Source organism: Hermetia illucens, chromosome 1, assembly GCF_905115235.1.
Source record: "Hermetia illucens chromosome 1, iHerIll2.2.curated.20191125, whole genome shotgun sequence".
In the NCBI taxonomy this organism is placed as follows: domain Eukaryota; kingdom Metazoa; phylum Arthropoda; class Insecta; order Diptera; family Stratiomyidae; genus Hermetia; species Hermetia illucens.
In genome coordinates this window covers 57,805,396-57,822,164 of record NC_051849.1, presented here as the reverse complement: position 1 = coordinate 57,822,164, position 16,769 = coordinate 57,805,396, and the positions used below count along the sequence as shown (strand labels likewise).

General features: G+C 41.2%; 1 protein-coding gene across 1 annotated transcript in view; it reads left to right on the top strand.

Annotated features, from left to right (window-relative positions):
• Window positions 1-16,769, top strand: part of LOC119654252 — an 87,090-nt gene that overhangs the window by 40,198 nt on the left and 30,123 nt on the right. Inside the window, exon 2 of the mRNA XM_038059502.1 lies at window positions 8,748-9,379. Within this exon, the coding sequence (XP_037915430.1) occupies window positions 8,754-9,379 (626 nt within the window). The 5' untranslated portion in view covers window positions 8,748-8,753. The remainder of the gene's footprint in view (window positions 1-8,747; window positions 9,380-16,769) is intronic.

The window sequence follows — 16,769 nt, the reverse complement described above, 5'->3', positions numbered from 1 at the left end:
TTCTAACATTTTGCCCATCCAGGAGGCCAGGGTGTTTCCCACTCCCTTGCGGATTAGGGCATCTCGTATCTTTGTGTGCGATGTATTATCGAATCCTCCTTCGATGTACAACAACGCATTCATGGCATGGCATTCTGTGGCATCTCATATTACATCCGTCAGCTGATACAAAGCAGTTTCGGTTGATCATCCTGCCCGGTAAGCGTGCTGATATGGATGTAGGGGATTGCGTATCAAAACTTTTTGAAAAGCAGATGTATCCTGCCCTCTTCACTTCTCGATAAATGTCCCATTTTCCTTCTTCAAACAGAGGTTGAGATTCCCTTGTCTTTGGCTATAGCTTTATATAGCGTGGTTCATTCTATTTCTTGACAGAATTTCCTGAAGCTCTTTTGTTTTGCTTCCCTGATCACTTCACTTGAAGAGTTTTCGCACCTCCTTTTTGATTCTGACTCGGTTTCTGTTCCATCAGGGTGGTGATTTGACTTTCTTTGCCGAACAGGTGGCCTCATATGCGTCAATAACGAATGTGTTGAGGCCATCCACCGCTGTTTCTAGCTCCATTTTGCCCCTGATGCCACCACTCGTCTTTTGTAGGAGTCCCTGGCATTCCTCATTATTCTATTTATAATACTAACGAGTTGCGCTCAATGTTGGGGGTAGGTAGGTAGGTATCAGCGGCCGCTCCGAGGAGCCCAATTAGCGCTTTGGTGCGCCGTTTTGATGCCATAAACTCCTAAGACCGCGACTATTGTTATGGGAGCAGGGAGGCAAAATCCAGCCGGCTCGGATCTTCACAGCCAGCCTGTAGCATTCCCGAAAGAAAGCAGCTCTCCCACCCTGCTAGGTAGTGAGAATAGACTCGACCTCCAACAGCCGCCAGCAGAACACCGACTGTATTCGCCGAAGGACTGCCAAGAGCTGAGCCTTGCCTGGTCAATCCGTCAGCCCACTCATTTCCCTCTATGTTCCTATGCCCGGGAACCCAGAGGAAAGTAACCTTGAACGTGCCGCCCAGACGGTCCAGCGCGTCTCTGTACTGCCCCACCAGCCTCGAAGATGTCGTCGCTGAGTATAAGGTCTTGATGGCCGCTGGCTGTCGGTCAGAATGGCTATGTTACGTTTGGGGCTCGAATCTCGCTCCAGCCATCGACAGACTTCCAATATCATCAGTACTTCCGCCTGGAATACACTGGCGAAACCTGGTAGACCATACGACTTGGATACACTGTGTATATTTGGGAAAACCCCCGCGCCGACTCCATAGGCCATCTTTGATCCGTCCGTAAAGAATACTGTGTCATAACCTTGCAACACGCCGCCGGTCTTCCACTCTGCCCTGGTTGGAAAGTCCACCATACAAAGAGCCGTACGTTAGGATCGGACGCACTACAGCGGTGTACATCCAGAGAACCATCCTCGGCCGGAGACCCCATTTCTTTGCAAAAGTTCTTTTGCAGGCATAGAAGGCTATACAGTCCTTCTTAACCGCCAGTTCTATGTTCAGATACTTTAGATTAGAGGAAAGAACTAATATTTTTTCATGCAGCCGTGGTAGATGAAATTCAGGCATCCTTGTCTTGGTGGTGAATAGCATCAGTTGCGTTTTGATTGGGTTTATGCTGAGTCCGCATCTTGCGGCCCACAGGCACACCTTTCGCAACGCTCCTTCCATGATGTCGCTCATAATGGACAGAAACATCCCTGATACTAATATCACCAAGTCGTCGGCAGACACCACCACCTTCACCCCGCTGTTGTCCAATGTACGTGAAATTTTTTCCATGATTATCAATCAGAGCACCGGTGAGATGGCGCCACCCTAGGGTGTGCCTCTGTTCACAGCTCTGGTCAAGTGGTTGCCTCCCAGATCCAACTGCATTATCCTGGTACTTAGCATGGATGTAATCCAATGTGTGAAATACGCCTCCAATCCAATACCGGTCAAGGCTTCCTTGATGGCGTTGGTACTAACGTTGTTAAAAGCTCCCACTATATCGAAGAAGGCAGCTAGGATATACTACTTGTACTGCAGCGACCGCTTGCCTCTTGGAGGGCGGTTTCGGTGGATTTTGCTTTGAGGTAGGCATGCTGGGACTTAGAGAAAGGCGTTCTCTCCATAATCGTCCTTAAGTGAATGCCCAGGACGCGCTCTAGGGTCTTCAGCATGAAAGAGGTCAGGTTGATTGGTCGAAAGTCCTTCGCGGACTGATGACCGCGCCTGCTCGCTTTCGGTATGAAAACCACTCGTGCGCGCCTCCAGGACTGTGGTACGTATCCTAAAGAGATGCAGCTCCGGTAAATCTCAACATGCCACGCACAACCCTTTCCTGCTGCTTCTCTAGCATGACTGACATTATGCCATCTGGGCCTGGAGATTTGTATACGGAGAAGCTCAATGTTGAATCTGATTATTTTGGGATCCGACATAGAAGACTCATCCTACAGCCTCCAATTCTCGACCAAGCGGCTCATCGGAGGGTTCTCTAGAGTTATGTCTAGTACCTCTTGTCTGGTGCTGGTCACGAGTGTTGTTGCATTTCTAACTTCAATTGATGTCGCTGCTTCCCCAGACCTCGTGGTGGGGGTTGGCATCGCAACCGAGAAAAAGTGGTACCGCCTTTCTCTCTCAGAACTGAAGAATGATGCAAGCTCTTGGTTTTTCACAGTAGGAATCCCAAATTACCTCCGTATCTCCTCCTTGTAGACCGCGAACTTGCCCTTGCAATTACTACAGGTACAGCTTTTATATGGTGGAGGTTTATCTGGACTTTTTTAGTGCTGGCTATCGGCTATATGGTCGTCCAGCTTCTTTTCTTCTGTGGACAGTAGGTCCACTTCCCTGCTCGATCCTGCCCTTTCAACCTCTATGGCTTTCGCAATTTCTTCCTTACCAAACCTGTAATTAATGAGGCAGTTAATAATAATAATAATCGTTGGCACAACAATCCATATTGGATCAGGGCCTTGAAGTGTGTTAGAGCACTTCATTCAAGACCGTAACGGTACACTACAGTAGACTGTAGGAGGCAATGTGGTCAGCATTGCGCTCGCCCGAGATTATTACCCTGATTTGACTCAGGTACTCATTCACAGCTGAGTCGACTGGTATCCGACATCAAATCACGATACAAATCCCACTGCCGCCAGCGAGATTTGAACCGCGACCTTCCGTACGACAGCCTTGTGCTCTAACCAGTCAGCTATCCGGACACAATGACAATAAGGGATGGGGAAAGAATTTATGCCCATGACAATGAGGAAAAAAAGGAGCGGTTGAAAGAAGTATATTGGGCCAACTTGCCGGGAGTAGAACAGTCCCGGGCTGAAGGCTAAACCGAGGCAGTTACGACGTTTAATTGCCTCTATGGATAGGTCGTCAACCCCGATCGTGAGGAGTTTGCTTTTGCCCTTCTTCTTGCTTCTAAAAACTTTCCATGATCATGTCTGGAGACCCATGTTTTGAGTGATGAGGAGGCGTAGAAGCTTCCCCATCTCAATCGCTGCGGAAGGCAGACCGTCATCATGTGTGCCTCTGGTATATCATCCCCAGCACATGTCGATAGCTCCACTCCCATCCATCCTGGCAGTTTATTGAGTATATTACTAAGCCAGTCCAACGTGTCTTCCTTCACACTAGCTAAGGCCAGTATAAGACCTGGTCAAGAGTGTATACCGATGACGATGAGGTTTTCAATTATTTCCTGCTCCGTTTTATTGTAATACTCATATAATTCCCACGAGTATGGAGGTTAGAAAGGTCCGCCATGCCATAGTCCGCGGAAAGAAAGTAAGAATTATCAAAAAGGAGCAGCTTGCTTCATTAAAAGGAAAAGTTACCAAAAGAGAAAAAAGCTATAAAACAAATAGTACATATCATAGAGTGCTCCAGTTACAAGCTTTTTAAAGCACCTCACAAGATTTCCAAGCCAATATAAGGGGAAGAAACCAAGGGAGCGCCTACAGGCTCGATCTGTTGTTGTGTCACGTATTCAAAAACAGATGGAAATGCTAATAAAGTGAGAGTCCACGCTCAACAATGAACCAGAGAATTCAGGAAAAGTGCTGAAAGTTTGGCTGAAGTCAGGAAAAGTACCACTCTCCCCAGCTTCCAGACCTTAACCTCATTCAACACTTGTAGGGCTCGTTGAAAAAATTAGTGGGACCTCATAAAAATAAGGGTGTAAAAGGGGAAAAGTGCAAGAATCATTATACAGTATTCCTAATGAAGGTTTTGTTTAATTTGTCGATTCGATTGTCGCAGCTCCTTTTATTTTAAGCATCTCTTGACATTTTGTTCGCCTAAAGTATGAGCGGATTTGCACTCATTACAATTCAATATGCGAATTATATAAAGGAGCATTTAACATCTACGAACCGAACCCAGGACAAAGGTGAGGCAACATCTGACGAGTTGCCTCTAACCTGGCAAGAAACGATAAAGCCGTCTTCGCCTACTATTTGTTGTTGCTGTTGACATCTTCTAGATTAAAAATTGCTTAAAGTAAAAGGAGTTGCGACTAATACTAATAATTTATACTCATTATATATTTAATGTCCGGATAGCTGAGTGTCGTACGGAAGGTCGGGATTTGCTAGTGGTCATCGTGTATCGTGATTTGACGTCGGATACCAGTCGACTCAGCTGTGAATGAATACCTGAGTCAAATCAGGGTAATAATCTCGGGCGAGCGCAATGCTCACCACATTTCCTCCTGCAGTGTACCGTTACGGTCTTGAATGAAGTGCTCTAACACACTTCAAAGCCCTGATCCAAAATGGATTGTTGCGCCAACGATTATTATTATTATTATATTATATATTCAAAGTAATGAAAACTAGATAAATAATAAACGCAGAATACTGAGTAAAATTTACTTCTTTCTATTATTTTTCACCACTGTATATTGTACGCAAAACGAACATTAAAATAAATATAACAAATATATAAAACGCTAAATATTTTTTGTTCTTGTAATTTTGACAGAACGTGGGAATTATGTACGAACAGCTGCTGGACAATCTAGCAATTGTTCCTTGTTTTCTTGTCAGATAATTTCTCTTTCAGTGCCTTCAGTTTTTTGTTCAGACCCCTACGTCTTTTCAGTTTCTCACAAATGAAAGGACTGTTGATTTTGGTCATTGCCTTCTTTATTTTTTGGGGTGAAGTCAGCCAAGCGTAAATACGGATTTTGACAGGTAGTTACGAGGACTAATAAAATCTTTCTAGGACTTTCTTTATATAAATTTTGGGTGGAAACATACATACTTTTCTCAGCGCCGCTTCTATTGAATGATCTTCAGATTTTGCAGCGTTTTCTTAATGGCCTCACTATCGCCAACGCTTTTCATTTCGTTAGCCATTTTATTTTTTAGAACAAATCTGCTGAGACCAGATCTAGTGAATACAGTAGCTCGATAACGGGGAAAATTAACTATCTCATCTCCAGAAAGAAATTCGTAATATACAATGCCGTCAATGCAGTCAAATTAGATCGCAAGCAATGGATTTAAATTGGCAGGCTTTCTTCGCGAAAAGGTGCGCATCTTCGCCAGGTTCGTTAATAATAATATTTTTCAAGAAATTTTCATTGGCAGTGAAAAAAGTTCACAAACCTTATCTCTGCATTGCTTTTAATCCTCGTTAACCAACCTCGGAATTAACTTTAGCGCCACGCGATGCATGTCCATGTCCTGAATCAGGATCGTTAGCACTTTGACCGTTTTAAACATTCATTCTCAAAAGCTATTGGGAACATGTGAAGAGTTTCGGTAAACGTTTCTCACACACAAAATTTGAATCAAAAGTGTTATTCTTTTTTCCTTTCCTTCAAGAACAAACTATCAGACCGTCCTATCAACTATTGAGAAAGCCGGTTATACTCTATGTCCCGCGGGAGTTACTATCCAAAAAATTCTGGAACTTTTTGATCTAACTTCGAATCAGGTAAGTTTTTATTTTTTTTCACTTTTAAAGAACATAAAAAGCATTATGGACAATTCAGGACAATCGAATCCTTATTGATCACCATTCAAACCGTGAAACCTGCGGAAAAATAATAATAATCGTTGGTGCAACAATCCAATTGGATCAGGGCCTTCAAGTGTGTTAGAGCACTTCATTCAAGAACGTAACGGTACACTACAGGATTATAGTGCCCTATAGGAGGCAATGAGGTCAGCATTACCCTCGCCCGAGATTATTACCCTGATTTGACTCAGGTACTCATTCCCAGCTAAGTCGACTGGTATCCGACGTCAAATCACGAAACCAATTTCACTGCCACCAGCGAGATTTGAACCGCGACCTTCCGTACGACAGCCTTGTGCTCTAACCACTTAGTTATCTGCCCATTAAACCGCTAATATTGTCTCATCAGAGGATTTCAAAACTTTCGCATTCGAATTTCTGGGCCAAACTTAGCATCTTAAAAAATCGGGAATACGCCACCTAAATTCAATTTCTTGGATTGGGCTTGCCACTAGGCCATCGGAATTCAGATTCTTTGATTTTTTCTCGCTCTTGGCTCCCTTCATTTTTATATCGGTAGTGATAACTACAAACCAGTTTTCCACCGAATTAAGCAATTTCCTTCAACCATATGCATGGATTCTCAAGGCACACAAGTTCCGACATCTACAATCCGTTCAACTTCATCTTATCGTCGATCTGATGCAAAGGAAAATTAGTTGTGTTCTCTTGTGGTATTGCATCTAGAAGAATTGGGAGAATCATCCAATTAAAAATGATGCAGACTTTGTCTATAACAAAACTCTGCGCCCTATGAAAAACTGCGTGAAGTGGTAGTTGATTTCGCGTATGGATGGTATTATTATTATTATTCTGTTAAGGGAAAGTCACACCGCGTCCTTGAAGAACTATTGTGCCCCTTTACTGGTTATAGTGTACCTATTGATCATAGTATCTTAAGCAGGCCTGTAACCGTTAAGAACTTTAGTATGTTCCCCACTTCCAAATGTTTCAGCTTTGCATCTGGTATTAAGTGTTCTCCTAGATGTCTCGACCTACTTTGCACAAGTGCCGGACACTATCCCAGGACGTGTATAGAGGTTTCGCCCTCCTCCTCACCAGACCTGCAGGCAGTGTCTGTAGATATCTCTAGCTTCCCTAGGTGATAGTTCAGCCGACAATGACCAGTGAGAATTCCCACTATGATTCGGAGGTTCTGTTTGATGAGGTCTAAGCAATCCTTTGTACGCATGGGTTCGTATCCCCCAATAAGCACCCTGGACTGCCCCATCCCTGGTAGGCCCACCCAATACTATGGATGGTAAACCGAAGTTATGTTAGCTCTACGGGTTTATCAGCATCACCACGCATATGCATAGTAGTATTCATCGAAATACTCTAGCAACAAGCTATCTCCAGCTTTATTCTGACCCAGCAACATCCAATATTATTGTTGCAAGTGCCGTGGTCGCTTTCCAACATCACCCCCAAATATTTCTTAGTGAGTTTCGAAATGTTCATCGACTTTCCCCCCGCTAGTGTTACTTTTGTTGCGTTCCCTTGTCATAGCGGCTTCCCCTTTCTCCTCCGCCAGGTTTTAAACCTTTTACTATTTCCGTTGTGCATCCTTCAAATGTCTTGTTGTGTCAATCATGACTAAGTCTTTTGCGAAGTTAATAATCGCGATCTCTTCTGGTCAGGATGCAGAAGAACTATTAAAAATCACATTCAACTAGCACCGAGCTTTCTAGTAACTTCAATCTGACCATGTATTCGATAGCGAATACTAAGGTAAAGAATCGGTAGGTGCACTCATTCAGTCGAATGGATTACAGGCGGAATATTCTGGAAGCCCACGTCCTAGATAAGATATAGTAGAACAAGCGAAATAGGTTTTCACAACAAAAAATCCATGCCCGTTGTTTTTTTTTTTTAGACTTTTCGAAACATCTTATAATTCAGCTTTCCTGGCTCTAGTGATGAAAGAAGCTTAAATTGCCAAAAGCAGTGAATGATAAACCACTGACCCCTTCAGTGAAATCGATTTCATTGGTGATCATACATATGCACATGTGCATGATTTATTTACAAACAGAACTTCTAAACAACAACTGGTTATATCACTTGCCCAAGTGCTAGCATTTTAATTAAATTAATAATTGACTACACACAATGTACCAAATATGAATCATCATTTCGATTGCAGTCAAATTGGTAGAAGTAATAAAACGGAATGTTTTGAGCCCCCTCAACAAAAGCGAAAGCTCGAATTACGCTGGACTGGACACTGAGCTCCATGGAGAGTGTTTAACCTTAACACGGCCAAACGAATCACATAAATCGCTGACCAGTAAGAGTTCCAATTTCGACTTCCATTCAGTCACGCACATGTCATTCAGCCAGAGATGATTCATGCAACAAAAAACCATCATTTCAAAACAATTTATTCCGTGCCTATCGGATACTTTATGTATGTAAGTCGGAGGTCTCTAATTTCGCATATTCCAGCATAAATGTAGTGTCGACTGTTAGTTAGCTTTAATGGAATTCCATATCAGAAACTGTGATTGGATGTTAGGCTTTCCAGGAAAACGTGATTCAACTTTGAAATTTGAATATTTTGCTGGAAGGTTTCATGGTAGTTGGTGTGTTGGCACAGTTGCATTTTTCCATTTATAAAGAAACCAACATAACATGGTAATTTTTAATGTCAGCTCCTTAATTTAAATTTCTTACCTTATCGTTTATTTACCGATTTCTTTTATTTGCGTTTTAGATAAAAATGGACGAAACCGCGGAAGCTCCACGACCAGTGCCACGACCAAGACGCAATATTCCAAACCTCACATTAAGTCAATACGAAAACGTAACAATCGACTCGATTAACAAGAATATTTTAATTAATGATCAAAATTTACAAAGCGAAACACAATCAAAAGTGCCGAACAACAAAGCTTTCCCTTCAACAACTGAAGACAAAGATAACAACAAATGCATTCTCACGGAGACAAACAATCTGGCAAATTCAGATAAGAATCAAAATGTTCAAAGTGTTGAAGTTCGACCTATCCCAGCGCCAAGGCGTCCTCCGCCAAACAACAACACCGAGCAAATTTATGAGAATGCCCAACAGTTGAGTCCAAAGTCAACGGGTGCCATTAGTAAAACACAAAATGTAGTTGTAAGGAAAGCTCCAGAGGTCCCGAAATCGGTGAATACAGAACCTGAAGTTCGGGAAAAACCAGCGAGAACATCCCCTAGACCTGTACCAACACCTGAGTATCCACTAGAATTTAGTGAATCCAGAGCTAAACTTAAGAAGTCCGTTTCGAATAGTACACTAGACTCATCAATAAGTTCCACGTCTAGCACTAGTGATAGCCAGAAATACAAAAATCCATCGCCAGGGTGAGTTTTTATCATTTTATTATCGCTTCCAAGAAAATGAGTATGATTTCGAAGTTTCCGGACACTGGCCATAAGTGATATAATTTTTCCCTGGATTTTCATTTTCGCTATGCTTTTATCAAATTTCCCGAGATAGGAATGCGTTTAAAATGTGTAGCTTTTTTTGACACCAATAGAAAATTGGGAAAAAACCGTCGATTTCCAATACACTGTTATATGTATGTTATGCCACCCGTAACACCCGTAATAGGAACAAACATTGTTGTGAATGACGGCGTCCTGAAGAAGCTGTTATGTAATATTTGTTTGCTTGATTTACAGCCAATCCAAGATGCCCAGTATATAGAGTCTTGAAGATTAAAAACTATTCCCTATCTCTGTCAGAGAGGTCGATATATTGTGAATAGAAGATTCCACTTTGCTTGACTAAAGAGAAGAAAGTCTCAGGAAAGAGAAAGTATGACTTAAAATATCAGCAGGGCGTACTGACAGAGTCAAGTTAACATAATAAGCGCTTGCACGATAGGTGATATTGTAAACTTCCTATTTCTAGTCTGCTAAGTGCAAGAAAAGCAAAAATAGGTTAATTCTAGAAACAGGTAAGACAATATGATTCTCGGTACCAAAAGAGACAGAGAATCATATTGTCTTACCTGATGAATCTGCTAGGAATATTACGTTATCTAAATTTATTGTGAAAATAGCCCCAAAAAGCAGAGGATCTCCAGCTCATTTATTAAAAGTCGGTTAAGTTAAGGAAACCGTAGATGCCGTAGGTATAAGCACTCAACTCTATTGGCTGCTTATCTGTGATGCTCCGAAATATCTTCGTCTGGGGTTTGAACAAGTCATCGTTGTATATGAAATACAGAACCGTTCCTTTGACCTCTTCACATCATCTGCAGACAGTCGAACACACCGCTTCAATTGTCTATAGATGAACACTATTGACCAGTATCCCTTAAAAGTCCTACTACTAGTGGAGTCACTGGGGAATTAAAAAAGTACAAACATCAGAATACTAATAGAATCGTCAGAATTTTGGATTTTACAAATTAATGATTATACATGGAATATGTAGAAAAAATGTGGCCCTTTTATGTATGATTAAAAAAAAATTATTTTATTATTTCCATGCTTCATATTGGTTTTAGGGCGGAGTGAATTGACACAAGAAGCACGGTAGTTCGACTTTGTTAATTGTAGTAGGATTTATACGAAACTTTCCAGTATCGCGGCGTATATTATGGCATGTATTTCTGTTCTATGTTGTACCTTCAACGTAGACTTAAGGGGGTCATCTCGTGTGAAGGCCGTTTTTTTTGCTTTTTTTTGAAAAATTATTTTGAAGGACTGGATAAAGATAGAAACATGATTTTTTCACCATATATTTATTGATATCTCTAGTATATGTGATAAATTTTTCAGCTTGATTTCGTAGCTAATTTTCGAAATACGTGTTAATTTATGCATCCATCTCCAAAAAAAGGTGTTTTTCTGCTGCCACGCTGGAGGGTGCGTGCGAGGAAAAAAAAATAAACGGCATTTTAATGTAGACAATATTCCACGGTCCGCAAACTAGGATAATTAGAAAATATTAAAAGGTAAATTTTTGGTGGGTTTTTAAAGTTAATTTTTGGAATTTTGGTGTTTTTTTACGGCTTTTTTTATGAATAAAAAAAAAACTACCCGTCCGATTGTAATTATCCTAGTTTGCGGACCGTAGAAATATGTATTAAAGAAGTCGTGAAAATTTCAAAGAATTTGGTTGGATAGATTTTGAACTATGGTGGCAGCCGATTTTCAAGATGCAGTTTCGAGAAAAACGCATTTGAAAATTTAAATGTGATTATCAACAGTAAAATTTTAACTCACTATTAATCTGCTATACCTGGTCCATAGAGAGCACCCTCCATTTCTTCAAAAAAGTCTTGTAAGCCCGATTGTTGCTCTCTGGTGTCAATTGTGGCTCTTTTAGCGAGGTCAGTCGATCGTCGTTCGGACCGCCAAATTCGCGCTTCATTACAGCGGTCGACATAAACCTGACATATGTGACCAACTTGACATCCTATTGTCACTAGGATTTTGAGAATGCCATTGAATACTTCACTGAAAATAATTACAGCTAGAAAAGTGGCTATTTCTACGACCTTGGCCCCATAATAAAGGTGTTTAGGAGCGAAAGTGCAGATCAATGCATTTAACGACTCATTGTTATTCCGGGTCTCTGCTCCTAAACATCTGTTCAAGAGATCATCTCGTGACAAATCTTCGTAGATTGGTTTGATGACTGTTTGAACTTCTTCAGTCAAAGGTGCCTTCTCGTGGTGGAAACTATCCAGTTCTCCTTTAGCTTCCACTTTACGCCATTTGCACCAACTGTCCTCGCCTGCTGGACAATTTTGATGCTAAGGATTTTCATCTGTAGAACATTTATGGAAGAAAGTTGCCCAAATTTCTTGCTTTATTCCTTCTATGGAATTTGCGCGTCAACGAATAGCTAGCCCAAAAAATGTAGTGAGGTCGTTAATAATCTCATCAGTAAGTTTTCCAGCCCTTTTTCCACCAATGCTTTTGTGATTCCTCTTTGCATTTCCAAGCCGCGTTCCCATTCTTTTCTCGACATGTCCTACGCATTCCTTTTTTACTACCACGTATATTTTATTATTTGCAGAAATTCGCACAAATACCGAAGAAAACTCCAGCAAAATCCAATATACAATATACAAAACTTATCGCAATTGGAACATCCATGTTCATGCTTGCTAAAAGTTTCTTTGCTGACGTTGATGCGTAGTCCTTTTTCTTTTTTGATAACTATCGATTCCCTTGAAATACTCGTTGTTTAGTGCGAGCATGGCGTTGAACGTTAAAGGGATCTCCCTTCCTACGATCCATTTAGAAAAATCACTGAACACACAAACAGCACAATACTTACAACAAAATATAACTGAGTATAGCTTGAAAGCCTTTTAGTGCTTACTCTAGACTGGATTATCCTTTTTATTCTAAACAGCAAATAAGTTTAGACAATTGATTGGTTTTTCACCTTTTTATATTTATACCTGTGTGCGAATTTATAAGGCTCAGGTAAAAAACTAATAGGTAAAAAAAGATTCGATGTTCTTTATCATCGAGTATTCTAGCCGCGGCTGTAAACTCGTTACCTGTTTAACCCTGTAATTTCTGAACGACTCGGAATTTTGGAAAATCCCTTTGCCCACATATTCTCCACTATATATAGATACAATTCATGCAAAAAAAATCGATTTCTCCAACCCGACACACGGGATGACCCCCTTAAGGGAGAAGGTTTGTAATGAATTTGAAATGTAAACCGTTCACTTTTACAAAACACTTTTCAACTTAATCCTCATCAACACTTATGCACTTGTTCCAACGGATTAACCACTTTTTTCTACCTGCCACTAACAACTTTTTTCTTTCTACATAACGCCTTCCAGCCCATTTTGTTGATAGTTTCAAGGGTTAGTTGAATAGTGTAAGGACGTGCCCCGTTTTGTTAGAGAATTATACCTCTCCTCTAAGATGCATGTCCGGATAGCTCAGTGGTTAGAGCACTAGGCTGTCATACGGAAGGTCGCGGTTCAAATCTCACTGGTGGCAGTGGAATTTGCATCGTGATTTGACGTCGGATACCAGTCGACTCAGCTGTGAATGAGTACCTGAGTCAAATCAGGGTAATAATCTCGGGCGAGCGCAATGCTGACCACATTGCCTCCTAGTGTACCGTTACGGTCTTGAATGAAGTGCTCTAACACACTTCAAGGCCCTGATCCAATATCGATTGTTGCGCCAACGATTATTATTATTATTATATTTGGGCTTTTTGTTGTAAGCTGTTCTGTAAGGTAATCACAAAAGTTCACACTTTCATCGTCCCAAAATACTGTCAACAAGAGATCCTGCTGATGCTTGGGTTTTGAATTTTTTCTTAACAGGCGAACTGGTGTGCTCGCTTTTTGGATTCCTGGGCATAATAGTTAACCCACGTTTCATCACCTTCTCATCCATTATGTTTCTTCAATCGTGTGTCCTTGTGTAACCGCCTCAACTCCCTCGGGTTCCACCGTGCACGGATAATGTCATGAACTATATCAATACTAATTTGAATCTTTTCTGCAATCATTTCTACAGTGACAAAGCGGTCGACACCATTAATTTCATCAATTCGACTTTTAAGTAAGGTAGTTGAAACTTCAACTACTATGCTTAGCAGTCACTGAGTTTGAACCTTTTTCGAAATTTTCTATTTCTATTTTCTAGAATTATTAAAAGGCAAAGTTTCCAGTTTAACTATAGGTTTTATTTAAGGATAGCAGACACGTGTTTCGGACACAACATGTGTCCTTCAGTGCGTCCGGCAACATTCAGTTCGGTGCCACGGTGAACAAAAACCACGTTTTTTGGATGCATAAATTAACGGTTTCGATGCTCCACCCATTAATACAGATAGGAAGACTCGTCAGACTGAGAACCTTGGTTTTGTTAGTATTATTTCCAACCCTACCTGCGTCCCTTTCGAAATCCAGAGCCATTGCTCCAAGGTTCATGAACCGGTGAGGGAACAAAAAGATATCAAGGTGTTTGAGGAAAGATGCCATAGTCCATTGAACTTCTCCACGACAAGGCAGAATGAAGAACGTCAAAGATAACAAGAAGAAATAATATCGGTGACAAGATGCAAAATCCTCTGAGATTTTACCTCGGTGTAGCACGTGACATTTCGGGCAATCATATTTCGCTCTGATAATAACTCCAAATACACTCCCTGTTCACATTATTGAAATCGATGAGAAGCATGTCAAGCGAAAATCTAAACTCCGCGAACTGTTCCAAAATTCCACGATCAATGGAGAAGGATCCGGAGCGGAAACGAGCATGCTCTTTGTCGATCAAGCTTTCGATATATTCCTTGATGTGTTGCAATATTATTTAGCTATTATCATTGAGGCGGCTGGAAATGCCCTGATACCTCTAAAATGATCACGCTCAAAACGAGTGCCCTTCTTTGGAATCTTAATGACCTTCACGGGAAAGATCTCTAATACCAAGATCCGTACGAATGGAAGTAGCAGATCTGCTAGGGGCTTTACTCAGTATGAGTGTATTGATGGCCGAGCAAATTTCTCTTCTGTTTGGAGGAGCAGGCCGCATTCGTATATTTCGGCGACTTACGGAATTTGACATGGTTAAAACTGTGGTGAAGTTTTCCATCTATCTCTTCAGGTGCTCGCCACCGTGGGTGAGGAGTTGATCGATATCACAGGACCATTGAGAAATTTGCAACCGCATACGATCTCTTTCGTGATGTGGTATACAGTTCTGAAATCATTGTGATCTGTTGATCTGCCTTGACCAGCGAAATAAGAAATTCTCTTTTGTGACGGCGCACGATACGTTGAACTCCACGGGTACTGTATCGGGGCTCTCCCGCTGTCGAGCGAGAGCTCGATCATATAAGCGGTCGATGTTGAACTTTGGGAGTTGCAGCTCTCCAACCCTGCGAAATGTTGCGGACGCAACATGAAAGCAAGGGTAAGCGACCATCAGATTGTGGTCCTTTTCGAGATCGATGTCACCTCCTCTCTTGTTACACACATGCAGAAGACAACTACTGATGATTGCAAAATGGTCAAGCCTATACTGTAGCCTTACACTAATAACATATGAACTGATAAAATGAGTAGCGCATAACCTGTTTCAAATGCAGATAATTTGCAGAAGTGAACCGTCTCCACAAACTTGCCGATAAGTACAAAACCTTGATCGTCCACAAATGTTTGCGCAAAGATTCTCGTCCTCCTCAGTCCATAGCAAAGTGTCCATCTTCAGAGTCTCCCTCGACTCCAGCAAGTGGAAAATCTAATTGATTACCAGCGCGTCGATTCTATGCTGTCTCGCTTTGAATAAGTTTTATTGAGGGCATCTTTGATCACCATGAATGCATCCAAAGCGCATTCTTTTACCACTTTTTAAATCTTTGCTATAAGCTCGTGAAGGGAAGTGATCACTAGGAATTGTTGCCTGCAATGAATTATAATAGAATTGAAATACACATATTCCTTATGAGCCGATCTATTAGTTTTTCAAATCCTTTAATCCTTTAATGACAGGCGATGGCCTAGTTTTTTGAGTGTCAGATTTGTACGCTCCCGCTACTATAAGCTTATCACTTGTACAGCGTGCAATGATAATGAAACTGAAGCATAGTCTCATTGAATAACCAAATATGTGAAAAAAATAGTACAAAAAAGAGATTGTATGGATGCTCTATACTCCACAAAAAGTGAATAAGAGACATATATAGGCTTGATTTGGGTGTAGTCGGAACTTTTCTGCGCACTTGAAAATGATTCCTAGAACAGGAATGCCTTTATGTGGCTCAACAAACTGGTATCTACTAAGTTAAATGTCCATTTAAATTTCCTTGTCAGAGATCAATCTCTAGGTTAAGGACAGCGCATGATTATCAGTTGAGAATCTTTTAATTCCAACGATCCCTAGGAAATGCATTTTATGCAAATGATCTGCCGTTTCCTCAATGCATTCCGTGCATCTTCCTTTCTGTGAACGTATGTTCACCAGTTGCCGAGTATGTTCATAAACGAAAATCCGATTTAACTCTGACATTACCTTGAGCGAATTGGTTTCTTCGCGCAAACGTGATAATTTAGCTCATCTTCAGAGCTCTCTAAATCTTTTTATGCCGATTTTAATCGTCACTTGACTCAGTCTTCAGAGCTTACTTGCCCGCTATTTTTCTAAATCCTCTTCACTTGACGTCCTGTAAAAGTAGCGTTCTTCGAAGGTGACTCTTGCTGATGGCGATCTTTATTCCGAGAGTGCGATATCCATCATTTCTGAACGAGAGCAGCTACATCAGAAAATGCGACTGTGTGTCATTTGTACACATGGACAAATGTGGGTTTAAGTTCGACTTAAGGATTTGCAATCTCGCTCTATGCAGATGATGTTTTTCAAGCATCTCACAATAAAGCTGATCTCGAACAACTTGCCCAAAAGCGGAATGATCGTCTCATGTAGCACGCTCTGAAACGGAATGTAAACAAAATAGAATTTTTGACGACCGGCCTCGATGGTACAGACACTATCACTGTCAGTGGCAGCGACATGACGCGAACTGAACAATTTAAATATCTAGGATCAATATATGGTGTATGGTGGACTGCGCTATAAAATTGATTCACCCAAAAGCCCAATTTGGTTGACGTTGCATTCCACAACTGGTTCTCTTTGTAATCGAACGTTTGAAATCGAAGTTCTACGGCAGTGGTGTCCATCCTCTATGGTTCTAAGTGTTGGCACCGACCATGGATAAATTGAGTGGGAGGTGACTTCGATCGTA